The sequence below is a fragment of the Marmota marmota genome, unplaced genomic scaffold, assembly GCF_001458135.2.
Source record: "Marmota marmota marmota unplaced genomic scaffold, marMar, whole genome shotgun sequence".
Lineage (NCBI taxonomy): Eukaryota > Metazoa > Chordata > Mammalia > Rodentia > Sciuridae > Marmota > Marmota marmota.
Window position 1 is genome coordinate 44,729,035 of NW_026000174.1, and position 27,840 is coordinate 44,756,874.

The window sequence follows — 27,840 nt, forward strand, 5'->3', positions numbered from 1 at the left end:
TAGGGTACCAATATTTCCTTTAAGAGTGCATCCCCAATGACCTAACTTCCTTCCACTAGATTTTGTCCCTTCGTTTTTTTTAACCTTTATTTTATTTATTTATTTTTTAAAATATATTTTTTTAAATTTTATTTGTTTTTATGTGGTGCTGAGGATAGAACCCAGTGCTTCACACATGCTGGGCAGGCACTGGACTGCTGAGCTACAAACCCAGCCCCAGACTTTTCTCTTGATGGTTCCCATCTCATAGCACCACAGGCTGTCAACCAAGCCTTTACCATGGATCATTGGGGGATACTTCTAAGCCATTGCATTAGGTGTCTAACACAAGCCCTTGCGCATTTTAGCTAGGCAAGCTCTTTACCACTGTGCTATATCCAAGTCACTTGACATGGTTTTACATATAACTTTAATTGTGCTTGAACTAGATTTATATCAGATTGACTTTCCAAAGTTGTTGGTGTTAAGTAGGGACTGGTTTTTCCTTATGGCTGAAATTTTGTGAGAACATTTTATCTTATACATTTTACCCATGGTTATTGCTTTAGCCTTTACTCTTTAGTTCTTAGACTGCTGTTAATTGGACTCATTATACCTCAAATATGCAGTGAGAAATTGTTTTTCAAAAGGTTGTTGAAGTTTTACTATCTCACTAAATCAAGTTTTTTAACTATGGTAAATCAGGGGGTGATTTTCTTTCTTTTTTTTTTTGGTAGGGGCAGGTACTAGGGATTGAAACAAGGGGGCATTGTACCCCTGAACTTCATCATCCCAGGTTTATTTAAAATTTTTTTTATTTTTGGTATCTGGGATTGAACCCAGGGATGCTTAAGCACTGAGCCACATCCCCAGCACTTTTTATATTTTGTTTCTAGAGATAGGGCCTTGCTATGTTATTGAGGCTGGCTTTGACTCATGAGCCTCCTGCCTCAGCCTTCTGAGCTGCTGGCATTACAGGTGAACACCATCGCATCTGGCTTTTTAAAAAATGTTGAGACAGGGACTCACCGAGTTGATATAGCTGACCTTGAACTTAGAATCCTCCTGTTTCAGCTTCCCGAGTTCCTGAGATTACAGGTGTGTGCCACGGTGCCTGGTTTAGAATGGAATTTTGTCTTTGCTGTTTAGAAGATTGAATTAGGGAATTACATTTTTGAAAATACTAAGGCAAACATGTATATTTATACATTGTTTCTTAGCTCTTAGAATTGACTTGGATTATTTGCTTTCATTGGCAAAACTATGAATTTTTAAAAAATTTTAAATATTTATTTTTTAATTGGATGCAATATATTTTATTTATTTTTGTGTGGTGCTGAGGATTGAACCCAGGGCCTCGCACATGCTAGATGAGTGCTCTACTGCTGAGCCGCAACCCCAGCCTGGCAAAACTATGATTTAATTAGCAAGATTTTAAATATATTTGCTTTAAGAAAATATGAAGTGCAATGCATTTCTGTCTTTTCATGTAAGAAATCATTTTCTTGATTTGTTAGCTTTTATTACATGTGTTTCTTTATACAGCTCTTCGGCTTTTTAAGTTTTATTACAAATGTGGATTTAATTTATCATTGGAGGAGGTTTGATAAATTGTTGGCTTTATTAAATTGTTGGCTTTATCAAGACTCATCAAATTTTCTTGCATTATTGTGTGTAATAATAAGGATTACATTTCTAAGTTTGTAGTTTGTTTTTTGATTACAGGCATGCACTACTGTACCTGGCTGATAATAGTTTTTGTTTTTGTCTTTAATATTTTTTTAGTTGTTGATGGACCTTTTTAAGATTTAAATGTGGTGCTGAGAGTGAAACCCTTCATACATGCTAGGCAAGCGCTTTACCAGGGGTTACCAACCCTAGACCCTAGAAATAGTTTTATTAGGATTACTTTTATAAAACTTTCATAATAAATATGGCCCTCAAAGTTTATTTTTCTGTACAGTGACCAATCAGGGAATGGCCTTATTATATACAGATTTATAATACAAGGCGAGGAAATCCAGAATAATTTTGTGTATACCTTCCTAGCTCCTTACTTTTTCAATATCCTAGCATACTATATAGACTCTTTTTGTTTGCCGTTTGAGTTTATCTACTTCTCTCTTTTTCTTCTACTTTTATGTCTTTTTATATAATACAGTTGCTTAACTGAATCTACTTCCTTTCTTCCCCTTGAAAATCTTTCAAAGACCTTGCTTTAATATATTTTACATGCATTTTTCCTTTACTTTTAGGGCATTCACAATGTGGCCTTTATCCAGTCTTCTCCAGTATCATCTTTACTACTATGCTTTTTCTTATTCCTTGTGCTTGAGTCACAGTGATCCTTTTCTTTGCTTGAATTTGGCACTCTTCTTTGCATAGGACTGTATAAATGCTCTTTCCTCTGCCTTGAAACACTTTGTTTACCTTTTCTCATCTCTCAGCTTTTGTAGCAGTTACAACAGGAAAACCTTGTGTGGTCTGACTAGATCCAATCTTTTATGCCTGTGTGTATTACTTCTCATGATGTAATTTTACTGTGTTTTTTTTTTCCTTTTTGGACACAAAGCTTAAATAGGTTCTTCTTTATCACTCTGTAATACTTTTCTGTTCTCAGTGAAATTTATAATCTTATGTATACATGTTTTCGTGACACATGTAGGTGTTTTTCTTCTCACAGTATTTGTAGAATGTTGAATCTTTGCTCATCTGATACTCTTAACTTTCTAATTCACATTCTTTTTTTAGATAAAGCTCTAAAGGAAATTGTTGAGCGTGTTTTTCAGTCAAACTACTTTGATAGCACCCACAACCACCAGAATGGGCTGTGTGAAGAGGAAGAGGCAGCCTCTGCACCTATAGTGGAAGACCAGGTAGCCGAAGCTGGTGAGTACCTAGGCAGATATGAACTTTTGATTTAGAGTTCTGAAGTTTACTTTGTTTTGCTACAAGTTTTCTACTTATTTAGTTATTATATACATAAAAACGAATTTTTAAAGAAACTTTAGAATTTCTTTTAAAGTTGTTGGTGGATAAAATGTCTTTATTTCATTTATTTTTATGTGGTGCTGAAGATTGAACCCAGTGCCTCATATGTGTTAGGCAAGCACTCTACCACTAAGCCGCGTTCCCAGTCCTGAAAGAAACTTTTAAGTGTGACAAAATGTTAAAAACAAAGTATACCAAGAGTAATTCCCTCTCAGAGAAAAAATGAACAGTAAAGTCCTTCCTTGAAATATTCACTCCATCATTTGTTTTATGATTTTGATCATCACAGTTACAAACTGGTAGTTCTCTTGCTACAGAATTGATGGGCAGGAGTTTGGGTGAAAGCCACTTCTTGGTAGGGTTTTGAAATAGAATTTTGTCTGACGTGTCATATTTACTGCTATTTATCATACCTGTCTATAGGGTGAATAATGCAAGTTTTTTTTAAATTTTTTGGTAACATCTTAATTTTGAACTATTAATGTGTCAGTGACGCGGTCTTTTCTAAGTGGTTTTTAATACCTAGTAGAATATTTTAAATTATGTTAGATACTGTGACTACTTTTAAAATGAGTAAAACTGTGAGTACATTGGACATTGTCAGAGTAATAGTAAAAGCATGAGTTCTAGAATCAAGACTATTTGGGTTCAAATCTCTGCTTCAGTGCCTACCAGATATAGAACTTTGGACAAGTTATTGAAGCTGTTTGTACCTCGGGTTCTCCATTTAGAATGTAATATGTAAAGTGTATGAAGTACCAAGTTCATGGTTATCATTGTACAAGTGTTAGTTATAAAGTTGAAACCAGAAGTACATTGTTGAAATTGATAGTAGCAGATCAACAATATAGGGCAGTGCTTTTATTTTTCCTACGAAATATGTTAAAATGGAGAATAAGATCTTAATTTGTATGCTGCTTTATACTTAAGAGAATAGAGAAGGACTTTAATGTGCTAGCTCCGTATTTACATTATACACCATGTAGAATAATCTTTACTAATACTAAAGTAATTTATTTTGCAATAAAGGGAAAGAAAACTTTGTAAATAGGTTACTAAAAAATGGTGAAATATAGGACCTTAAAAGATTGAGATGTTGAACTATTATTTGGACTTCAAATAAGAATTGTTGGTTTTTTTGTATCATTTTAAAATCTAGAATATTTTTTAGAGCAATTTAGTTTCACAGGAACATTGAACAGAGATTATGGAGATTATCCACTTAATTCTACCCATACATCAGAGTGGTACATTTGTTACAATTGATAGGCCGACTTTGGCATGTCACCCAAAATCCAGTTTAGCATTAGAGTTCACTCTTGGCATTGTGTATTCTACAAGTTTGAACAGATAAGAATCCACCATTATAGTATTAAACTATTTTCACTGAATTAAAATCCTCTTTTTTATCATGTTTTAACCTTTTAGAACCTGAGCCAGCAGAAGAATACACTGAACAGAGTGAAGTTGAATCAACAGAGGTATGAATTTTTTCTTTTTATGCTACCTTTACCTTTCTGTGTCTCAAACCGACATCTCAAACATTTACTTTACTTTGCAGTATGTAAATAGACAATTTATGGCAGAAACACAGTTCAGCAGTGGTGAAAAGGAGCAGGTGGTAGATGAGTGGACAGTTGAAACGGTTGAGGTAAGAATTTTCTGTATTACAAGGTGATTCTTTTTGTCTTCAGTAATTTTTTTCTCTCCTGAGGACCAACTAAGATTTTTTTCAGCATTTTATTATAATAACAAATTCATTATACAAGACTGTTAAAGATCATTCATTTATTCCTGTGTATATGTACTAGAATTGTTGCTTACTGATTTGATAAAAAATTGTTTAATATACAATCTGTCAAGTAGAGAATTAGGGTCTCTTACTTCAGATTGATCTGTTAAAATCTGATCCTCCCATATTGGTATCTTCAAAAGAACCCACCTCTTTGGGAATAAGATGGGGTGTCTTCTGGAGGACTTCTTCGCCCTAATGCTGTTTTGGTCACCAGGCTTTGGATTTCCTCATGTTTCTTGGTCTTTTCTCTCATTAAGCATTTTTTTTTAGGTCCTCATCTCTAGTTCATTGGCCCTCTTCGTATTTCTTCTCTCTGCTTTCAGAATAGAGAACTTATCCTGGCATAAGTTAGAAGAAAAGCTAGCTTAGTACTTGTACTTGAATTTCCTCCTTGGTGTGCCTTGTTACTATAAGAGATTTAAAAAACAAAAACAAAAACAAAAAACCTTACTGGTTGGTCCTAGCTGTGTGTGTGTGTTGCTGGGATTTGAACTCAGGGCCTTGTGCATGTGAGGCAAGCACTGGTCCTACCTAACCTTTTAAAATCCACTTTTAGTGTCTCCTTTATACCTCCAAAGTGTAGGAAATACTTTTAAGCTGAGGGTAGTGTTTCTCTGCTATCAGATTATTCTCCAAAAGTATAATTACATTAGTACCTTCAGGTCTATGTTGAAGTATCAAAATGCACTGTTGATAAAATGGGTAAAAGATTGGGCCTTGGGCCCGGGGCTATGGCTCAGTGGTAGTGCACATGCGTAGCATGTATGAGGCATTGGGTTCGATTATCAGTACTGCATATAAATAAAGGTCTATCAACAACTAACACCAGAAGGATACTTAATAGGGATGAAAATACTATTCCTGTGAAACCCTAACAACAAAATAACGTATGTTTGCCAATAAGGAGTGCATTTCAAAAATGTTACAAGAGGCTTAGAAGTACAGTTCAAAAAGATCTCTAGTGTTATGAGTTGTATAAGAGGTGTGCCAATTAGGTGGAATAAGTAGTTATATGTTTTAGTGGAGTCAGGTAATTGGTATGTTTTAGAATGGATATAGAAGTGGAAGTGAAAGTTGGGCATGGTGGCACACCCCTGTACTATGAATGACTCAGGAGGCCAAGCACAAGGACAAGATAGCTTTGGAAACTGCAAGATCCTGTCTCAAAAATCAAAAATAAAAATGTCTGGGAATATAGCTCAGTGGTACAGCACCCCTGGGTTCACAGTGTATGTTTGAGGGTGGGAGGGAGTAGAAGTGAATTATTAGCATATTTGTTTTAATAACAAACAAAGATTTGTGTTGCTATAGGAAAAGGTTGGGAACTAACACACAGTGCTTTGAAGTTGAATGTTTGCATTTTATTTGACATGCATATTATTGTACTTAACCACTGTGTTAATGATTTGTTCTTAATATCTGGTCAGTGGGTCTTTTAAGGGCTAACCATATAGGATTCTGGGAATTTTTGGAACAGCTGAAGTTGCTAGAAATCAGATAAGTTGGTTTTTATAATTAATAGCTTAGTGATTTTTATCTTAGTGATTTTCCTTTTGTTTATAAAGGAAATAAGATGATTTCTCCAGGCTAAACAGATATAATTTTCATGATCTTAAAAACCAGAGAGTATGAATTTGATGTAATAAAGTAGTGAGGATTTCTAAGCAGACTAGAGATTTGTTGAGAACCATAACCAGGAGAAGGAAGTTATTAGAGTTGGGGGAAAGACTGGTAGAATGAACTTGGCTTTTGTAGCAGTTTAGGTTGGATGGTAGAGTTTGATCCTACCTTGTTAAATGGAAGAAGAAATGTAAGAAATACAAATTTTGATGATAATAATAGCCAACACTTCTTAAATGCTATCATATATATACACACACACACATATGATGTAGATATATATGATGTATATAACAGATCAAGTTACTATAGAGGAAATAGTAGTTTAAGCAAAGTACATTATTTTTGGAATAAAGCAAAGGGAGTCTCTCTTTGAAAATAGTTCATAAAGTAAATTTGAGATGCTATATAGTATCCTGTGAGATTGAGAATATGGTAGAAGTGATGCCATTAAGTGTGGTATACTGTTGTCTATTTGAGTAACTACTTCAAAGCCTGTTGTCTTTGCTGTATAGATGGCAAATGTAACTTGGGGACCACTTAATAATAATATAATGAGCGGAGTTTTATTCTTTCAACACTTTCTCTTCACTTTAGGTAGTAAATTCACTCCAGCAGCAACCTCAGGCTGCATCTCCTTCAGTACCAGAGCCTCATTCTTTGACTCCTGTGGCTCAGGCAGATCCTCTAGTGAGAAGACAGCGAGTACAAGATCTTATGGCACAAATGCAGGGGCCTTATAATTTTATACAGGTAAGTATGGTTTAGTACTTTATAATAGAAGATTTAAGTGTTCCCACTGTTTGATTTAATTTCATTATATTGTAACTTACAGGATTCTATGCTGGATTTTGAAAACCAGACACTTGATCCTGCCATTGTATCTGCACAACCTATGAATCCAACACAAAACATGGACATGCCCCAACTGGTTTGCCCTCCTGGTTAGTAACGGTACATTTTTATGTGAGATAAAATATAGGACCCACTAGTGGTTTCAGGGTTCACAGAGATATTTTCTTTTAATGCTTGTTTAACTTATTTTTTTTTTTAAAGAGAGAGAGAATTTTTTTTTTAATATTTATTTTTTAGTTTTCGGCGGACACAACATCCTTATTTGTATGTGGTGCTGAGGATCGAACCCGGGCCGCACGCATGCCAGGCGAGCGTGCTACCGCTTGAGCCACATCCTCAGCCCCTGCTTGCTTAACTTTTGATCCTTCTCTTTTAATTTGAAGAGAAATTTCAGTTGTAATTCCTTAGTTTTTTAACTTTTTTGACATACAGACATACAGAAAAATGCATGCTCATTTGGTGAGTTTTCACAAACTGAACTCACCAGCATCCAGATTAAGAAAGTATCTTGTGTCCCCTTTCAGTTACTAGTTAACCTCTTCCCTAACTTCATGGGAACCACCCAATTTGCCTCACACATGAGGCAAACGCTCTATCACTGAGTTACAATTCCAGCCCACCCAATTTCTTCTTGACTCTATGGACCAGTTTTTCCTGTTATTGTACTTTTGCAATTTTGCTTCAAACTTAGCCATAAAAATAAAGGTGACTCTCTATGGAATCTTTTTAGGAGATTTTCTGAGCATTTTCCTATATCAACTCTTCACATTATTTGAACTAACACCAAATAGTGTCAGTACTTTGTATTGGGTTAAATGGATTTTCTCTCCAGGACTATCAGTAATTCTGAATCTTCTTGTTTTTTCCCTCCAGAGTATATCAATGTAGTGGCATAAAGTGGTAAACTAACAGTGTTGCATAATTCAAAGTGTCATAAAAAGTTGCTGAGTACAAGCATGTTCAGTGACATCATTTTGGTAAGGTAGTTAGCATTTCTTTATAAGTTAAAGGAGTTCATATCTCTACCAAGAATTACAAACAGTCAAAGGCATGCTAGAAAATAGCCCCAGTTTTTAATGTTCATTTTCTGAGCTCTACCAGAAAAATAAGATGTGTACTGTTCCTAGCCTGTAAATTGTGCCAAAGTCAATACTTATAATATGGACACGGCTTATAAGACTGTTAGATATACAGGTAATGCTAGTCTGTTAGACTCTTCAGTGGAAATTGGTAGTTTCTAAATGACTAATCAGTGGTTCTTTTTTATTTTATTTTTTTGGTCCATGTCTTATTTTCATATTGCCATTAATTTCAAAGTATTATTGATTTTTGATGATCTATTTAACCATGGTTTAGGAAATGACAAGGGTCAGCAGTGGGCGTTATTAATAAGATGCAATTAGATATCTTTTTAAAGCATTTTATAATTTGTTTTTTCCTGTGGAGTGCAATAATAGGGATTGCACTCAGTGCCTCCTGCATGCTAGGCAAGCACTCCACTACTGAGCCCAGCCCCCCCAAATTTTTAAAATATATTGTAGTTTATAATGCTAAGATTGTTAATTGAATGTTATCTAAGTTCTTGAGTATGCTTAGTGTTCCTTTTCCCATATAATAGGCTTTCTTTTGGATAACACTGACAGTGATTCTTTTTTTTCTCTCTTTTCATATACTTTCTCACTGACATCTTCAACTCTTCCAAAACACAATGAAAGCAATTTTGAGAGTAAACTGATAATCACTATCAGCAAACCCCAAAATGTTCTATTAAAAGCTAAAATCTCACCTGTACACTTTATATCTTTTTATTTTTTAATGTACCAGGAATTGAACTCCGGGGCACTTGGGCTTTGAGCCATATCCCCAGCCCTATTTTTTTGTATTTTATTTAGAGACAGGGTCTCACTGAGTTGTTTAGCACCTTGCTTTTTGATGAGGCTGGCTTTGAACTGAGATTCTCCTGCCTTAGCCTCTGGGTTTACAGGCGTGTGCCACTGTGCCTGGCCTTGCATCTTCTTTTTGTCTTGATCAAAATATCATTAATAATTTGGTCATAGAAATTTGCCGTTAGCAGCCATATTAAAAGTATTTAGACATTTCTTTAAGAAACCTGATTTTGTGTAACAATAGTTTTTGTTGATTTTTCAGTTCATTCTGAATCTAGGCTTCCTCAGCCTAATCAAGTTCCTGTTCAACCAGAAGCTACACAGGTAAGAGTGATCAAGTGTATCAATTTTTAGCCCTGTGAATATTAGCGTTGGTTTATTTATTTACTTTTTAACACATTTATTTTTTGGTACTGGGGATTGAACCCAGGGGTGTTTTACCACTGAGCTACATTTCTAGTCCTTTTATTGTTGATTTTTTTTTTTTTTTAAGAGAGAATTTTAATATTTTTTAGTTTTCGGCGGACACAACATCTGTATTTGTATGTGGTGCTGAGGATCGAACCCAGGCCGCACGCATGCCAGGCGAGCACGCTACCGCTTGAGCCACATCTGCAGCTCCTTTATTGATGATTTTTAAGGGAGGATTTTGCTGTTGTCCACGCTGGCCTTGAAGTTGGAATCATCCTGCTTTAGCCTTCTGGTTGCTGGGATGACAAGTGTGGGTTACCACACTCAGCCTAGTTGGCTTATTATATTTTATTTTTAAAATATTTTTTAGTTGTAGATGGACACAGTGCCTTTATTTTGTTTATTAATTTTTTTATGTGGTTGCAAGAATCAAACCCAGTGCCTCATACATGCTAGGCAAGTGTTCAACCACTGAGCCACAATCCCAACCCATTTAGTAGGCTGCTTACTTTTTTTAAAATTCTGACTCCACTCCTTTTTTTTTTTTAAATATTTATTTTTTAGTTGTAGTTAGACACAATACCTTTATTTTATTCTATTCATTTTTACTTGGTGCTGAGGATCAAACCCAGGGCCTTACACGTTTTAGGCAAGTGCTCTACTGCTAAGCCATAACCCCAGCCCAAGTAGTAGCAGACTTATTTTTTAAAAAAAAATTTTTTTTTTTTTTTAAAGAGAGAGAGAATTTTAATATTTATTCTTTAGTTTTCGGCGGACACAACATCTTTGTATGTGGTGCTGAGGATTGAACCCAGGCCGCACGCATGCCAGGCGAGCACGCTACCGCTGGAGCCACATCCCCAGTCCCGCAGGCTTATTTTTTGACAATTCAGTTTTGTAAGAAGACAGAAACCTGATTTCTCAATTTCTGTCTAGGTTCCCTTGGTTTCATCCACAAGTGAGGGGTACACAGCATCTCAACCCTTGTACCAGCCTTCTCATGCTACAGAGCAACGGCCACAAAAGGAACCAATTGATCAGATTCAGGCAAGTTCTACTATAAGACTATATAACTTGTTGAGGCATTTATTGATGAATTAGGCAAAGATACTTTATCATTCGTACTGTGGCCTTTTTGAACCTACGTTGCTTTCATGAAATAGTTGAGCTCTTGACACACACAGAAAATTTTGTGTTAGCTAACTATTTATTCGTTTTGTGTTTAGGCAACAATCTCTTTAAACACAGACCAGGCTACAGCATCATCATCCCTTCCTGCTGCTTCTCAGCCTCAGGTATTTCAGGCTGGGACAAGCAAACCTTTACATAGCAGTGGAATCAATGTAAATGCAGCTCCATTCCAATCCATGCAGACGGTAAGCAAATTAATTCAACTAATATTAATTACTTAAGTGTGTACTATGAATCATGCTATATTGTCAACAAAGAAGATTCATTTAACGTCTTGAACCTGTATCTACTATAACTGCAGGGTTATATTTATTTGTTTATTGTGTGTGGTACTGGGGATTGAACCCAGGGCCTTGTGAATGTGAGGCAAGCACTCTACCAATTGTTCTCTGTCCCCAGCCCAGGGTTATATTTAATTAAACATCTAACTCTGTTAGAATTCTCAAAGGTAAATTTGAACATATTAGTTGTGTACTTGAATCTTCTTCTTCTTTTTTTTTGATATCGAGGATTGAACTCAGGGGCACACAACCAGTCACATCCCCAGCCCTGTTTTGTATTTTATTTAGAGACAGGGTCTCACAGAGTTGCTGAGGGTGGCTTTGAACTCATGATTCTCCTGCCTCAGCCTCCCTCGCCACTGGGATTACAGCCATGTGCCACTGTGCCCAGCCTCTATCTTCTTTTTGTCAGTTTTCCCCTTTTGACTTGATTAACAAAGTTTAAACATACAAAAAGTAGGCCAATACAACATCTTTATAGTCCTATCTTAGATTTAAATAGTTGATATTTTGCCCTATTTGCTTAATCTTTTTATTTACTGGAATATTTCCAAGTAAAATTCAGATGTTATACTTTACCGTGATTCAACAAAGCATCTTAAAATTGGGGAGTTTTTATAAAATAATGATAATGAAATACTGTAATCTGTGGGATACAGCTAAATCAATGCTGAGAGGGATGTTTAAAGTGGTAAATACTTAAAAGTATTAACTTGATTAAAACATGAATAAAAGAAAAAAAATAAATTTATAATTTTCTACAAGTGATATTACATTAGGAACTAAAATTGATCTTTCATATGTAAAAAGCTTAAGGCTGCTGTGTGCATGTTAAGTGCTATTGGTAATATATGTACACATACATACATTTTCCCACATTGAGGTTCATTGCGGGTTATTGTTTACTAGCATCAAGATCTGCCACATTCAAAGAAGGCAATAAAGGGAGAAACTAATCATTTATTCACTTAACAGGTGTTCAATATGAATGCCCCTGTTCCTCCTGTAAATGAACCAGAAACTTTAAAACAGCAAAATCAGTACCAGGCCAGTTACAACCAGAGTTTTTCCAGTCAGCCTCACCAAGTGGAACAAACAGAGCTTCAGCAAGAACAACTTCAAACAGGTAGTCAAACCAGTGTCACTTTTTTGGTTGCTTGCTTTCCAACAGTTATTGATAGTATTAGGACAGTTTAAACTTCAGAGTACTGGTGGTCAAAAGTTTTTGTTTTTAGTAGTGGATCGTATGAATTATTTTCATTGCTAATCCTGAGTTGGGTCCATACTTTGTGTGAATTTTGTGCAGTTTTGGAGGCCTTGTGCCTTTTTCCCTCTGATCACTGAGCTTTTATAAATATATTTGTTTGCATAGTTTTACTGGAATTAATCTTGTTTGACTTAGTATAAATTTTTATCTTTCAGATCACTTTTAATTACTTACTGTTTAGACCCTGCTACCATGCATGGCAATAAATCAGTCATATAAAGTTGAATTGTGAATTGGTTTGATTTTTTTTTTTTATTAGTAACATTTGTGAATAAATTTTAGTGACTTTTTTTGGTGACAAGGTTGAAACAAAATCCTTTTTGGCAAGTAAGTTCATAATATGGCCAATTCTTACGCCTATCATAGTAATAATGTGAATAGATACATTTAGATTTCTTTATATGTAAGATCTCTAGAGTATCCTCTTTAGGTTTTTGGTTAACTCCTAGGAATTTTAGTGGAATCCTTCAACAAACTAGCAAATCCTCCTAAAGTGTGAAGAGTTAATGTCTTAATCTTACCAGACAGTTTAAAAAAAATCTGAAATTTTCTAATTATTCCATTTCTTGATAATCTGAATCAGCATTTAAAATTTTTTTCAGTAGTAAAGTCTTAACGAAACCTATAAAATTAATACTTGTAATTAATATGGAGGTTGAATCATCTATAGTCTGGTAGAAATTTGTCAAGTTATGCTTATGCTCAGCTTCTGAATGTTAACCTAGGCTTCTTGCTCTCAGGCTCCTTTATCTACTTATCCTCTGTATCCATAAAGTTATGTGTGGTACAGGTTTATTTTAAGCCTTTAAATATCACACTGATATACTTATGTTTTAGCCATCTTTTTGATGATGTGATGAAATTAATAACTATATCATTTGACTTGGTTAATTTGCCCTTTGTCATTGGATTTGAAACTCCTTCCCCTTTGTGTTCTATTTGATATTTTCTAATTTTGAATCACTTGAGCTAGATAAACTTTTGTTACCATTTCAAAATACACATTTATAACATTTACAGTAAAAATGAAAATGAAAATGAGTCCATACACCTTGCTTTATTGATTGATTGCGGATACTCTACCGTTGAGCCATATTCTCAAACCTTTTAACTATTTTGTTATTTATTTTGAGACAGTGTCTTGCTTAGTTGGTGAGGCTAGCCTTAAACTTAATCCTGCTTCAGTCCTCCATGTAGTTGGGATTATAAGCATTGTTTAAAAAAAAATGTTTTTTTTCCCACTGAGCATGTTTAAGGCCCTGGATTCAATCTAAGCACATGCTCTACCACTGAGCTACATACTCAGCCCCCATCTTGTTCTTGTGAACAATTTCATACCACCACTGTAATAATCATATCCTGTCTGGACTACTAGAGTTGTCACTTAACTTTTGACTCCCTTGACTAACTAATCTTTTAGCCTGCTCTATTGTCCACACAGTAACCAGAATGATCATTTTAAAAAAGTACATCAGATGTCTCCTATTCAAAACCTTTCTGTACCTTCTTATTACATTTAGAAAAGATACTCAAACACCTTGGTTTAAAAGATTGTTTCTGATCTGGTCCCTGCCTTTATCCTAGTCTGTATCTTATGTATCTGTCCATTTTCTTCCTATATATCTACACCAGCCACCGAAAAGTTCTCTCTGACCCATTTCTTTTTAACATAAAACTATCATCCACTGACAGTTGTATGGCTGCTTTTATTTCTATTAAAAAAAAAAAAAGACATTTTTTGTTAAGTGATCAAAAAATGTTTGTGTAAAACTGTATATATGTCATGTACATATACACATATTGAAATGGCTAAATTGAGCTAATTACACATAAATTGTATCATACTTCTACCAGCTTTTGTGATGCGCATATACAACTACTCTTGATTTGCAAGAATACCGTACACTCTTATTGACTTTAGTTACCATATAGTATAATAGATTTCTTGAACTTATGCTCTTGCATTGCTTGCTTGTTTTTTCAGGTCTGTGCTCAAATATCAACTCACAGAGACCTCTTTTTGTTACTGTTTCCAAACATAGCTCACTTTTGGTGACACATTTATCCTATTTTATCATTTCTCATTAGAAAAAAGCTTATACATGGAGAATTATAATAAGGAACAACATGAAAAAGATCTGACAAAGATCTTTGCGGTTTCCTTTTTTGTTCTTTATTTTTTTTAAATTTTATTTTGAGACAAAAGTCTTGCTAAGATGTCAAGGTTGGCTTGAATTTGTGATGCTCCTGCCTCAGTGTCCTGAGTAGCTGAGATACGGATGTGTGTCACTGCACATGGCTTGGCTTTTCTTTATAGAATATTAAGCTTATATTTTACAAATGCTTACATGGAAGCTCTGCTATTTTAAAATAAAGGTCACACTTGAATTGTTCTGCTGAGAGTTTCTTGCAGTGAGGTTTGACCAAAATGAATAAATTTCTTGTTGATAAATGATTTGAATATTAAATTTTTGACTACATGCGTGTGAATGAATGTTTAGATAGAAAATTTTATGTGTATTTGATACTTGTAATTTTAAATTTGGGGAATGTATTAAAAAGTTAATTTGTGTAAGAAGTTTATACCTTGAGTAGTATAGTTTGGGGCAATAAGGAATTCAGAAAGGCGTGTCTCTTCTTCCTAGGTATTCTCTAGATTTTTCATTGCAAAATAGAATTCTAAAAACTAAAACTGTATCTTGAGTTTCTTGAGGGCATAAAATAGCTCAGTAAATATTTTCAAGAGTTACAGACCCTTTTCTCTCTGCTTCAAAATGGGAAATCTCTGGCAGGCTGTTGATTTGACCATTGTTCCTATGTTGCGGGCTTTCCTTTGTCTTGTTACTACTATTCTTTACCTCCCAGAGGCACTTCTAGCAAATGTTTTTTTCTTCCCTGTGAACATTGTCATACCAGATATGTGCCACAATATTTAGTTTTTGGAAATTTTTACATCTAGAATTATCTGTGGAAGGGAGGGTGTGTATGCAAGGTAATGTGAGCTTTTTAGAATCTTACCTTCAAGTGGGTTGAGTTGCTAGTTTACCATTTAACTGTCTGGCTATACTTGTTATAGTGAAGACTTTGAAATGGGATCAGGCATCGTGGGTTATAAGGCGGAGGCATTTGCTAATTTAGCCGTGTTATTGATGATATATTCTGCCATTTTGCTGCTTAGTTATGAGAGCATGGATTTATGCATTTCACTAAGTTCCAAGGATAATTTGAAAACAACAAAAATACTAATTAGGAGCTTTATAATGGAAAGAAGTATTTAAATGGCACACATAGTAATTACAGTGGGTCCCTTTTGCTAAAGTGTAGATGGCACACATAGTAATTACAGTGGGTCCCTTTTGCTAAAGTGTAGATGTCTTTCAGAAGGTGTTAATAATACTTGCCTTTTCAAATCATCTGTTTGAAAGGGTACAATTTTTTATGTCTTGCTTTCAAAGATTTGGAATCATTGTTGGAGAACTTTAACCCCCTTAAATTTAATCTGTGTGAAGGAGAAAAACAGGACTTTCATTAATGTATTGTTTTTCCTATTAATAGGTAAAATTTTTAAAAAGCAGAACTAAACTTTAAGGAGACACTAGAAGATAGTGCTTACAGAAAGCTTTTGAGAGAACAAATGGTAGTGATCTGTGTTTATTATACAATATTTAAACTATTTTTCTTACTATAGTGGTTGGCACTTACCATGGTTCCCAGGACCAGCCCCATCAAGTGACTGGTAATCACCAGCAGCCTCCTCAGCAGAACACTGGATTTCCACGGAGCAGTCAACCTTATTACAATAGTCGTGGTGTGTCTCGTGGAGGTTCCCGTGGTGCTAGAGGCTTGATGAATGGATACCGGGGCCCTGCAAATGGATTCAGAGGTAAAAGGGGAGGGGAAAAAAAGTTTGAAATACTTTTTACTGTTTCAAGTTCTTTTCTTTTTTTTCCAAGTTCTTTTCTGATTTGTAAAATATATAGAAATATCATGGTTTTGAGGAAAGGTTATAGCCATCTCCACATTATCTTTTGGGTATAATTTAAACATTTGAAGTGTATATGTATTCAGTTATTTAAATGACAGAGTTGAGAAAAACTTGTTATTTTCAAATCACTGTCAGTCTTTTGAGAGAGAATGGTCTTGTGTATTACTAGACCTTATGGGGATTTGCTTTTTTTCCTTTAATGTATGTGTCTTTTCATATGTGGGTGAAAATCGCATGTTCTAAAGCAATTGGTACTTACAGATACTTATAAAACATATTGGGTTAGCATAAGAGATTAGAACTAGCATGACTTAGGGTTTTCTAATTCTTTGTCATTAATAAGAAAGTAAAAATTCCTTGTGAAGATATTATTATTATTTTTTGTCCTAAATTTTAGGAGGATACGATGGTTACCGCCCTTCATTCTCTAATACTCCAAACAGTGGTTATACACAGTCTCAGTTCAGTGCTCCCCGGGACTACTCTGGTTATCAGCGGGTAAGTAAACATAGGATGGATCTCAATAACTAATTTGGGATTAATTTTATAGTGTCCAAGATATTTTTTAATAGAAAATGATCACATTGACTTTTTTTAGCATTCAGTGTAGATCATTTAAATAAAGTCTGACAAAGAATTTTGAGAGCAGAGGTATATATCTCATGGAATATTTTTGAGAATAATACAAGTACAGTAATTACAGAATAGCTTTTAGCTGTGATATTGGAATGTCTTCAAAGAATAAGAATTCTGTATTATGCAAATGTTAGATTGTAAGAATAGTTAAATGGGTAAGCATTTTTTAAAAAGTCTTTTCAGTACTAACTAGCTTGTCTTTTAGGATGGATATCAGCAGAATTTCAAGCGAGGCTCTGGGCAGAGTGGACCACGGGGAGCCCCACGAGGTAATATTTTGTGGTGGTGATCCTAGCTCCCAAGTGGAGCTTCTGTTCTGGCCTTGGAAGAGCTGTTCATAGTCTGCATGTAGGTTACATGTTAGGAATACATTTATCTTTTCCAGACTTGTTGCTAGGGATTAAATGAAATGCTCTGTTTCTAAAAAATATAATCTTGAATCCAAATTTTAATTTTTGAATGACTTTCCCTGTTACTATATAAAATTGTCTTGAAAATGAGAACATTTTCTCTTCCTCAGAAAAAGTGTTTTTCCAACTGGAAATTATTTTTCAGGTCCTAAAACCTGCTAAATGTTTTTAGGAAGTACTTATTAAGACATTTTTGTAAGACATTTTTGGAATGAGATTGAACATTTATATAAATTTATTATTCCTCTTTCATTTTTGAAACATGCATATTATATTTTAGGACCAGAACCCCTTTAATGGCCAAATAAGCCATAGTTACATTTAGAGAACCATTTAGAAATGGTAGAACTAATTAAAATTTGAATACCTTTTAGACCACTATTAGTGATCAAAAGATCGAGTTATTTCCAACTTTAAAATGGAACCCGCCCAAATTCTTACTAACATAACTGAACTGTACTTAAAAATTAGGTTTTCAGAGTTTTTTCTGTTTTGTCTTTTACTATTGCGAAACTACTTCCTATTTGAGCAGGAAGATCACCTATTTCACAGTTAGATCTAGCATTTCATGTAATCTGAAGTTCTAAATGGTTCTCTGGTTTGAGGAACGTTAACAACAAGTAAGTTTCCTCTAGCTATTGGCCATAACATGTATAAAATGTATATTAAAGAGGAATTACAAAGTACTTTGATTTGAATGCTATAGCAATCGGCCAGCAAAAAGGTGCATTTTTTTTTAAGTTAATGGATCACTCCGGAATTACTGACTTGACTAGAAGTATCACAGATTATTTGCATGTGAATGTGGGTCATGTTCTTTCCCACCTTGTAGCATATTCTATGAAAGTTGAGTTAATTGATAGCCAAAAGTTGTTTTAACAGCATGTAAAAAGTTATTTTATCTGTTACAAGTCATTATACAATTTTGAATGTTATGTAGTTTCTTTTTAACAGTTTAGGTAATAAGGTCTGTTTTCATTCTGGTGCTTTTATTAATTTTGATAGTATGATGTTACTACTGAAATGTAAGCTAGAGTGTACACTAGAATGTGAGCTCCATGAGAGCAGGTACCTTGTCTGTCTTCACTGCTGTATCTATTCCCAACGCCTGATGACAGTGCCTGGCACATAGTAGGCACTCAATAAATACTTGTTGAATGAATGAATGAATGAGTACTGGTGGAATACTCCATTAGCTCTACCCTTCCTTTAGCTAGAGAACATTAGCAAATTTGCGCATGACAACTTCCAAGAGGTGAAACTTGAACGCAGAAGAATTGACCTCTTAAACCTAATAATGTGGTGACAAGCTGCCCACATGCTTCTTGACTTCAGATGAAAATCTGCTTGAAGGCAAAACAAATAATATTTGAAAGAAAAATCAAATGCCATTTTTGTCTTCTAGGTCGTGGAGGGCCCCCAAGACCCAACAGAGGGATGCCGCAAATGAACACTCAGCAAGTGAATTAATCTGATTCACAGGATTATGTTTAATCGCCAAAAACACACTGGCCAGTGTACCATAATATGTTACCAGAAGAGTTATTATCTATTTGTTCTCCCTTTCAGGAAACTTATTGTAAAGGGACTGTTTTCATCCCATAAAGACAGGACTACAATTGTCAGCTTTATATTATCTGGATATGGAAGGAAACTATTTTTACTCTGCATGTTCTGTCCTAAGCGTCATCTTGAGCCTTGCACATGATACTCAGATTCCTCACCCTTGCTTAGGAGTAAAACATAATATACTTTACAGGGTGATAATATCTCCATAGTTATTTGGGTGATAATATCTCCATAGTTATTTGAAGTGACTTGAAGAAAGAAAGAAAGAACAAGTATGACTTTTTGACATTGGATAAAAGCTACAAATCAGCCCCAGAGTTATTTAATTCAATGGTAATTGACAAAACAAAAATATTTTCCTTGAAAGGAAGATGGAAGGAGTGGAGTGTGGTTTGAGAGAACAACTGCATTTCACAACTTTTTCCAGTTAAATTGGAGCACGGAACGTTTAGATGCATACCAAATTATGCATGGGTCCTTAGTCACACATGTAAGGGTGGCTACCAGCTTTGACATAGCACTCTTCATCCGGCCAAACAACTGTGATTAAAAACACATGTAAACTGCTTTTTTAACAGCTGATACTGTATTAAGACAAAGCCAACCTGCAAATCAGGCTTTGATTGGCACTTTTTGAAAAATATGCAACAAATATGGGATATAATCTGGATGGGCTGCTTATGTACTTAATGTGAAGTATGTAGATACCTTTTGAACACTTAACAACTTCTTTGAGACAATGACTTTTATAAGGATTGGTAGTATATATCATTCCTTATGACATGCACATTGTCATCACTAATCCCTGGATCTTGTATCGTTACCTGAATTGGTACAGGTACCTATGAAAATCTAGTGGATAATCGTAACACTCTTGGTCACGTGTTTTTCCTGCAGCTTGAAAGTTTTTAAAAGAAAAGGATATCAGATGCCTGCTGCTACCACCCTTTTAAAATTGCTCTTTTGAAAAGCACCAGTATGTGTTTTAGATTGATTTCCCTGTTTAGGGAAATGACAAGACAGTAGCTTCAGCTCTGATGGTATAAGCAAAACAAATAAAAACATGTTTATAAAAGTTGTATCTTGAAACACTGGTGTTCAACAGCTAGCAGCTTATGTGATTCACCCCATGCATTGTTAGTGTATTTTATGGTTATCTCCAGCAGCTGTTTCTGTAGTACTTGCATTTATCTTTTGTCTAATTTAATTCTAATTGAATTCCCCTTTCTTCATGGAGGCATTCATGTTCAAAGTGGTGATTCAATTCCTTAGATGCATAGGGAAGAGCCTCAAGTTTGATGGAGATGGTGGACAGTTTAGTAGTGAATTAGCCATATGTACTACATTGAATTTGTGCTAGCAGTTTGAGCACTAGTTCTTTATGCCTATGAACCTAATGCTGCTTGTTGTCCCATTCCACCTTGACTTCATGGAGAATTAATCCCACCTATTAAGCAAAGGCTACTAAGTTAATGATATTCTCTGTGCAGAAATTAAAATTTTATTTTTTAGCCTTTAAAGAATTTTTCCAGTAGGTACTTGGCTCCTTAAAAACGAAAATTATTCTCAAAACATTCATCATGAGACAACTGGAGTTTTTGCTGGTTTTGTAACCTAAAATGGATAGGCTGTTGAACATTCCACATTCACAAGTTTTGTAGGGTGGTGGGTAATGGGGGAATCTTCAATGTTTATTTTAAAATAAATAAAATAAGTTCTTGACTTTTCTCATGTGTGGTTGTGGTACATCATATTGGAAGGGTTATCTGTTTACTTTTGCAAATGAGTATTTCTTTTGCTAGCACCTCCCCTTGTGTGCTTTAAATGACATCTGCCTGGGATGTACCACAACCATATGTTAGTTGTCCTTTAGGGGGATGGGTAAAATTTTCATGCTTCATTGGCTAATCCCTAGATGATGTGTGCTTGCAATCCTATGAAAAACTAAATTTGCTATCTATAGAAAATAGTTTCATGACATTTAAAAATCAAAGTAAACTTGGTCTTTATTCAGTGATCAATTAGTATGAATCAATTCAGAGATGGGAGAAATGCCTTCTAGGTTTCAAACTTCTATGCATTAGTGCAGATGTGAATGTGTAAAGGTATTCATAGTTTGGTAACATGTATTTTTAAAAAGAACTGTTTGTTCATTTCAAAATACTATAATACGGGGGTGGCATTCTGTTATCACATTTTAATGTAAACCTTTCATTTGTTAATTCAGACCACATTTTTTTAAGGAATGCCTGATAGGGCAGAGAACTTTTCAAAAATCTCATCAGGATCTGAATCTTGGTACTCAGTATTCTGTATAATATGTGAATGCTTGTCTTAGCTGCAGAAGGCCTTCTATTTGCTCAAGTGAGTATTTTAGCAGTTAAAAGGAAGTGGTTACTATATAGTATCTTGGTATAGCAAGAACACATATAAAATACTTTTGTACGTGCACAATTTTAGTCATTCACAAGGATAATGAAACTTCATTTTTCAAAGTTTCACTAAAGGTAGAATGTCATTGATGACCTGAACTGATTAGCACAGTTTTATTCCCAGATTCTAGTATTCATAAAGAATATGGGAGAGATTTCTGATCATTGTATCTTGATATTAAAACAAATGACTTCTCAGTGTTTTTTAATTAACTTTTAACAATTCTTTTGTTTCCCTATACATACAACTTTGTTGTGCGGGAGACTTTCCATTTAAACACGAGACATGAAAATGTGTGCTTATTGTCAGGTTTATTGAGGTGCTCAGTTGACAACCAGTTCATTTTTGTAGAAGGTTATTGAGCAAGTGAGCTTTCTAAGTGTTTTAGGAAATTTATTATACTGTTCATTGTATTTTCAGTGATATATTTAATTAGAAGAAATGAAATGCAGATAAGCACTGAATTCGTACCATTCTTTTCAGCCTTAAGCTCCCAAATCTGCAGTCCATTGGAGTTCTTTCTAAGCACAGTTATTGACTTTAAATTTTAGTTCAAAGAATCAGTAATTGCCCCGACTTGTCCCTTTTATAAGAAGTAAATGGGGCGAAGAAACTCCTAGGAAAATTAAAAATAAATTGTTAAGGTTTATTTCTCTGTCCTTTCCAAACTCCCAGGAAAATAAAGATAAATTGAGCCTCATCTCTTTTTCCCATTTTGAGTTCTATTAAGTTACTGGAAAAGACTAGTAATGTTTTTAATCACATTAGATTAAATTATACGAAAACTTGTTTCCTACTTGTCTTTGAACAAAGTCTGCTCAGTTGTATATAGCATTTAGCAAAGCTCTAAATGAAGACATGTTTGTGAAAGAAGAAAAGGCTTAAATCTGTCTGGTAGTCTCTTTTAAGAAGGCGAGACAACTACTTTTCTGTTCCTGTCCTACTTTAACAAGGTGTTCTGAGGCCTAATCCCACTTTGATGCAGCAGTCTGGCTCTTTGAGTATTTCAAAAGTTTATCTCTGGTCTACTGAAAGCATTTTTTAAAGTATTTTTAAAAAAATACTTAGTTATAGGTGGGCCCAATATCTTTATTTTTTATGTGTGCTGAGGATCGAACCCAGTACCTTACGCGTGCTAAACAAGAGCTCTACCTCTGAGCCACAACCCCAGCCCTAAGGTATTAAAATTTGTGTTTACATTCCTGTAAGTATTTAGGCACTTAACCACTAACTAGGTTCCATTTTGAGTTCTATTAAGCACTAGCCATTCAGTAAGAATCACTGTGGTCCCAGCTTCCATTAAAAAGCAAAAAATGTGACTATAGCAACATAGTTGGCAGTAGATATTAAGGCAGATAGATTGGAGGATAATCAATCTAAGGCTTGAAGGATGAGAAGTGGTAAACTAGATCAGGGAAAGAAGCACATCCAAAGATCCAGTCTACATTGACAAAGAATACTTGACTGGATGAAGTGCAAAGGGTAAGGGTTAATAGAGGTTGGAAACACCAGTAAGGACTATTACGAGCAGCTTTACAATTAATGAATCATGTTAAATTTACCTCTTATGAAGAGATGGAAACCACTGGAGGTTTAAAAGCTTATTTTTCAGGGTGGGGATAGTGGGTCACCCAATAAAATTGCTGTTGGGGCATTCATTGCACTGTTGAGAACAAAATAATGTGGGCCAGGAGAAATAACGTAGGTAGTACATGCTGAAGTAGCTTTCTACTGTGATTGTAACATAAGGTGTGAATTGCTAGTAAGTGGATGTTATAGATATCACTGGCCACTGCTTGGCATCTTTCTGATTTTTCTCCAGTCCTTGGTTGTCAGACTTCATCTATCACCAAGTGAGCTCATCCAATCCCACGATTTTGAATAAGTGTTTCAGTTAAAATTATTTGCAGTTCCTAAACTCCATCCTAACTAAATGTCTTGATTTTGAGTGTTTCTGGTCTTTCAGATTGACCTTTATTGATTGCCACTCACTGGCTGCTTTCAATTTATGGAATTGTTCAGGGCAGTTATTTTGGGTACCATCTTTTTCTTTGAAACCCTGTATCTAATCCTTAAACATCTGTTTCTACTGGGAAGTATCCCGAGTCACCTAATACTACCATTCTAGAACAGTAATAGCTTATGTTCCTTCTCTGTTTTTAGCCTTCCTGTGATTATTATTATTATTATCATTTTTGCACAGCAGCCTGAGTGAACCTTTCTAGAGGGCAAATCACTTCCTTTTCACGACCCTGTCCCCCCAAATGAAGTGGTTTTCCAGCAAACAGAATTGCATTCTAAATCTGGTCCACATTATGTTGGGCTGCTTGCCTACCACGTTTCACTTGCTTGCAGTCTTCTGGCCTCATTGACTGCTAAGCGTTTTTATCTCCTTGGAGCCTTTACATTTTTTGGTGTGGGAAGGCTATTCACTAACATTCTTGAAGCTCACTCTAGATTAAGGTCTTTTTTTCCCCGTACTACCTCAAAAACAGTACCCTTAGTGAATACTTTAACATTTAGAATTTACCTTAAAGGGGCAGGATCATTATGAACTAATCCCCTGTGAACAGAACCGTCTAGCATATTGACGTTTTTGTTGAATCAATTTATAAAATTGTGATGATGGGTATCGGACAAATGCCCGTTGTAGTGTAGCTGGTCACATTAAAATCTGAAATGCCTGTTTGGGAAAGGAACTTCAAGAATAAGAATTCGGTTTCTGACTAGTTATGTTAAGGGATCTGTCCCTCTTCCTCCCCAAAATAATAACTACAAAAGTATGTGTGGGTAGTCACGTTCTTGCACTGGGAGCTGGAGGGGATATTGAAGAGCAGAAATCTAGGATTAGTATTAGAGAACAGGTCTAAGGGGACCCTACAAAGGTCGGAAATCAGGTGGAAAATCTGCAGAACTCCACAGACAGGTTCATGAGATCAGTACCACGAGAGTTGAGGGTCTAGTGAGACGAATAAAAAGAAAAAGATCGGTGGTCTGAGCTTCCTCATCGTGTCACATCAAAGGCAAGCACTTTAAATACTTGCACATCCTTGGAGGCACCGCCTTTCGCATAACGAGGGCAACAGTGAAAACCCTGAACACCGTGTGCTGCACCTGGCCTGTGGAGACACCTGCTGCTAGCTCCCTACACTGCGCCAGGCACTGGTGGTGTGGACATGAAAGCGTTTGTCTTGCGTTGCGTAGTAGGCTTAGCAAACACATAATTGCACTTGGGGTCCGCTTCAGCCACCAGAAACTTACGCAGCGCAGTCGCGGTGGGGAATCCTGCGGTAGCTCCGCCTCCGCGGCCTCTGACGCCATCATTCGCCGACCGCGTTGAGAAAGGTCCCTTCCCCGTTGCCGAGTCTTCGGTGTGCTCGTGCACTCTCTGCCTGCCGGCGCCTGGGCGGAACCGCGGCGGAGTGCGGAAAACTCTGCTGACGGCCAGGCACTCGCTAGGGGCAGCCTACAGCATCCTGCCCTTCTGGAGTTGTTCCGTTTCCCCACGTGCTTCCGCTTCGCGCTGGGCTCCCGGCGTAGGTACGTGTCGCGGGGCGTGCGGGGCGGCTGGAGATTCCCGCTAAGGTGGGCGTTCGTGTGGTTCCTGGGTTAGAAGCGGACTGGCCAGAGGAGGAAGCTTGTGCATCTAGGCTAACGCGTGGCCCGCCCCCACGGCCCCCTCGCTAGGACGCTCCTACAGGGCAGATTCCCCTTCTGCGAGACACAGCGTCTTGGGCTTGCTTCCCTGCGCTCTCGGGGATTGCGTGGAGTAGTCTCCGCCATCCAGGGATCTCTAACTAGGGCCTGGTGGAGAATGGGTGGGTGACAGCACTTGCCTCTTGCGGAACTGACTCCCTCGCTGTTCGTTCTTGTAGCCTAGGCTTTGAACCGAAGCTCTCTGATCCAGGATTCTCCAGTGCTCGTGAGTATTTAACTATGCGCACACATTCATACTCCTTGTTTGGTAGTCGTATTTAGGACTTTATATTATTTGACAGTACAGCTAATGATGCCTGGCACGTAGTCATTATGTGTAGATAGATGAACAAATGAGTGAATGAAAAAATAAACATCTTTACGTGTCGTCAAGGCCCTCTTCATCTTTTACGCCTTCCGTGACAGCTCTATCCACAGTAATATCAGACCTTCATCAGACCCCTTATTGTAGCTGCTATTTGCACGTCTAATTTATATATATATATTTGTCCTTTATGTCTTTTTCTTTTTAATATCCCCTTTAGAGAGAATGAAAGTTTGAAATCAAGGACTTTGTCTGATACCTCTGGGGCTCCCATAGTAACTGGAACAAAAAGCAATCCCCAATAGTTACTTTTTTTTCGTGGAGTCTTTATGTGGCTAGAAATATAATGCCTACAAGCTGAGTAAATTGGCAGACTGGAAAGAGCTCAGGCTTTGGAGTCAGATTTAAGTGTGAATCCTATCCTATCACTTTTCTGCTTTGGGATACTTGATTTTTTTTTTTTTTTTTTTAAATAATAGTTGTCTCTTTACTTATAAATAGGGACCACTGATTTTGACAGTGTTTTAATAATAAGACATGCTTGGAAATGTTAAAAGGGACAGTTAAAGCACAGTTAAGTTTCCATTAATAGCTTTATTAAAGCTTAGAATTAAGCAAATACTGGAGATTCTTGGTAGTGTGGTATTTTATGTTGTAGTGGTGTAATTGATATTTGTGATATTTGATGTATTTATTATGGTAATGATGCAGCATTTTATCATGGGTAATCACATAATGGGTGTGTGTGTGTGTGTGTCTGGCAATGAACCCAGGGCCTCAAGTATGCTGGGCATTCCCCCTACCATTGAGCTATATTGAGGTCTGTCTTTACAAAAGCTTCAATATGGTTTTCCATCACTTGAATAAACTTGTTTTTGACCTGACAGAATTCCAATCAGTTGATTTCTTTTCCTTAACTTTATGAGTAACATATTTAAAAATCAATCAATAAATCAATCAGCCCATTCAGAAAAAACTACATTGCATCTTGGCCTTTCTTTTTTAACCTCTCTGAGTCAATGGTATCATAACTACTAGGACATCCTCTCATAAGCATCTATATCCATATCTTGAGGTAGTTTGGAAAATGCCTTTGATATATGGCTATATCACTATATATTTTGTATTCCTAATTTTTTGAACGTTCAAGTCCTGATTTTTCTTAAGCTCCCTGGAAGAGTTATGAGGTTTGCCTCCCTGCTGACCTCCCATGCTGAGGGAATAATTTCTTTACTCCCAAGCCTGAGTTTCCTGATTTTAAAAGCAGGCTGATATCTTTCCTATGGAGGATCAAGATGATACATTAAAAGTGGCTGGCACAACCCCTTGCCCCAGAAGAGACAGCTAACTAGTGCTCCTTACCCATAATCTGCTATTTTGTCCAGTTGTATTTCCTTTCTTTCTCTTTTAGTGATAGTTTTTCACCATGCATCGGAAGAAGGTGGATAATCGAATCCGGATTCTCATTGAGAATGGGGTAGCTGAGCGACAAAGGTCTCTCTTTGTTGTAGTTGGGGATCATGGAAAAGATCAGGTAAGACCTGGTAAATACTCTCTGAGTTATCTTGTGTCCTGCCCCAGAGTCAGTATGTTACAACAGGCCCTCTGGGGTTTTAACATGTCAATTACGATCCCTTTGACTGCTAAGGTGCCTAGTAAGAACCTTTCTTTCATTTCTTTTTTTTTCTTTTTTCTTTTTTTTTTTAAAGAGAGAGGGAGAGAATTTTTCAATATTTACTTTCTAGTTTTCGGTGGACACAACATCTTTGTTTGTATGTGGTGCTGAGGATCGAACCCGGGCCGCACGCATGCCAGGCGAGCGCGCTACCACTTGAGCCACATCCCCAGCCCCTCTTTCATTTCTTAATCGTGGTAAATTCTCTCTACTTTGATTTATTAGCAAACAAGCCAAAAGTCTTTGATGCTTAGGGTGGTGTACTGACCATCAGGCTCAGTGTATGTGACCTAGCTTCTATTCCCCATCTGTTCTCTACTTGCCTGTGATCTTGGATGCCTCCCTCCCCTGGCTGTCAGTTTAATTTCTAATCTGTCAAATGAGGACTTGGGCCTAGTGGTCTCTGTGGTCTCCTTGGTCCCTGAGGTTCTGACTTTTTTCTTTGGCAGGTGGTAATCCTCCATCACATGTTGTCCAAAGCAACTGTGAAGGCTCGGCCTTCAGTGCTGTGGTGCTATAAGAAAGAATTGGGGTTTAGCAGGTAAGCTTGGCCCTTAGATGACCCAATCCTCTTATTTTAAAAGTAGGCTGATGTCTTTTCCTGTGGAGGATTAAGATGATACTTTAAAGGTGCCTAGCACAACCCCTTAATTAACAATTCCTGCTGGTTAAAACCCAGGAAACAACTCCTTGACACAGATTATCACAATCTTTAGTGGAGATGACATTTCAGAGGATATTACTAAGTGGGGAAAAAAATGGAGCAGATATCCTTTCTTCATTCCCAACAATAAATTTCAAATAATTTTCATACTCTTTGAGGTGTACCCAGCCC

General features: G+C 36.3%; 2 protein-coding genes across 5 annotated transcripts in view; both read left to right on the forward strand.

Moving 5' to 3' along the window:
• Caprin1 (cell cycle associated protein 1) overlaps positions 1-20,603 on the forward strand; it is a 36,155-nt gene extending 15,552 nt beyond the window's left edge. Inside the window, exons 4-16 of the mRNA XM_015504967.2 lie at positions 2,587-2,868; positions 4,399-4,451; positions 4,532-4,621; positions 6,983-7,138; positions 7,221-7,329; positions 9,389-9,450; positions 10,474-10,584; positions 10,764-10,913; positions 11,985-12,135; positions 15,965-16,159; positions 16,659-16,759; positions 17,103-17,166; positions 18,713-20,603. Coding sequence (XP_015360453.1) covers positions 2,587-2,868; positions 4,399-4,451; positions 4,532-4,621; positions 6,983-7,138; positions 7,221-7,329; positions 9,389-9,450; positions 10,474-10,584; positions 10,764-10,913; positions 11,985-12,135; positions 15,965-16,159; positions 16,659-16,759; positions 17,103-17,166; positions 18,713-18,777 — 1,589 coding nt within the window. The 3' untranslated portion in view covers positions 18,778-20,603. The remainder of the gene's footprint in view (positions 1-2,586; positions 2,869-4,398; positions 4,452-4,531; positions 4,622-6,982; positions 7,139-7,220; positions 7,330-9,388; positions 9,451-10,473; positions 10,585-10,763; positions 10,914-11,984; positions 12,136-15,964; positions 16,160-16,658; positions 16,760-17,102; positions 17,167-18,712) is intronic.
• A 4,066-nt stretch (positions 20,604-24,669) lies between these two features.
• Positions 24,670-27,840, forward strand: part of Nat10 (N-acetyltransferase 10) — a 39,224-nt gene continuing 36,053 nt past the window's right edge. Inside the window, exons 1-4 of one of the 4 annotated variants that reach the window (XM_015477758.2) lie at positions 24,670-24,894; positions 25,185-25,231; positions 26,742-26,864; positions 27,455-27,546. In XM_015477758.2, the coding sequence (XP_015333244.1) occupies positions 26,757-26,864; positions 27,455-27,546 (200 nt within the window). In that variant the 5' untranslated portion in view covers positions 24,670-24,894; positions 25,185-25,231; positions 26,742-26,756. Of the gene's footprint in view, positions 24,895-24,916; positions 25,232-26,741; positions 26,865-27,454; positions 27,547-27,840 lie in introns of those variants that run through there. The other 3 variants (XM_015477759.2, XM_048788568.1, XM_048788566.1) reach the window with 3 other exon arrangements.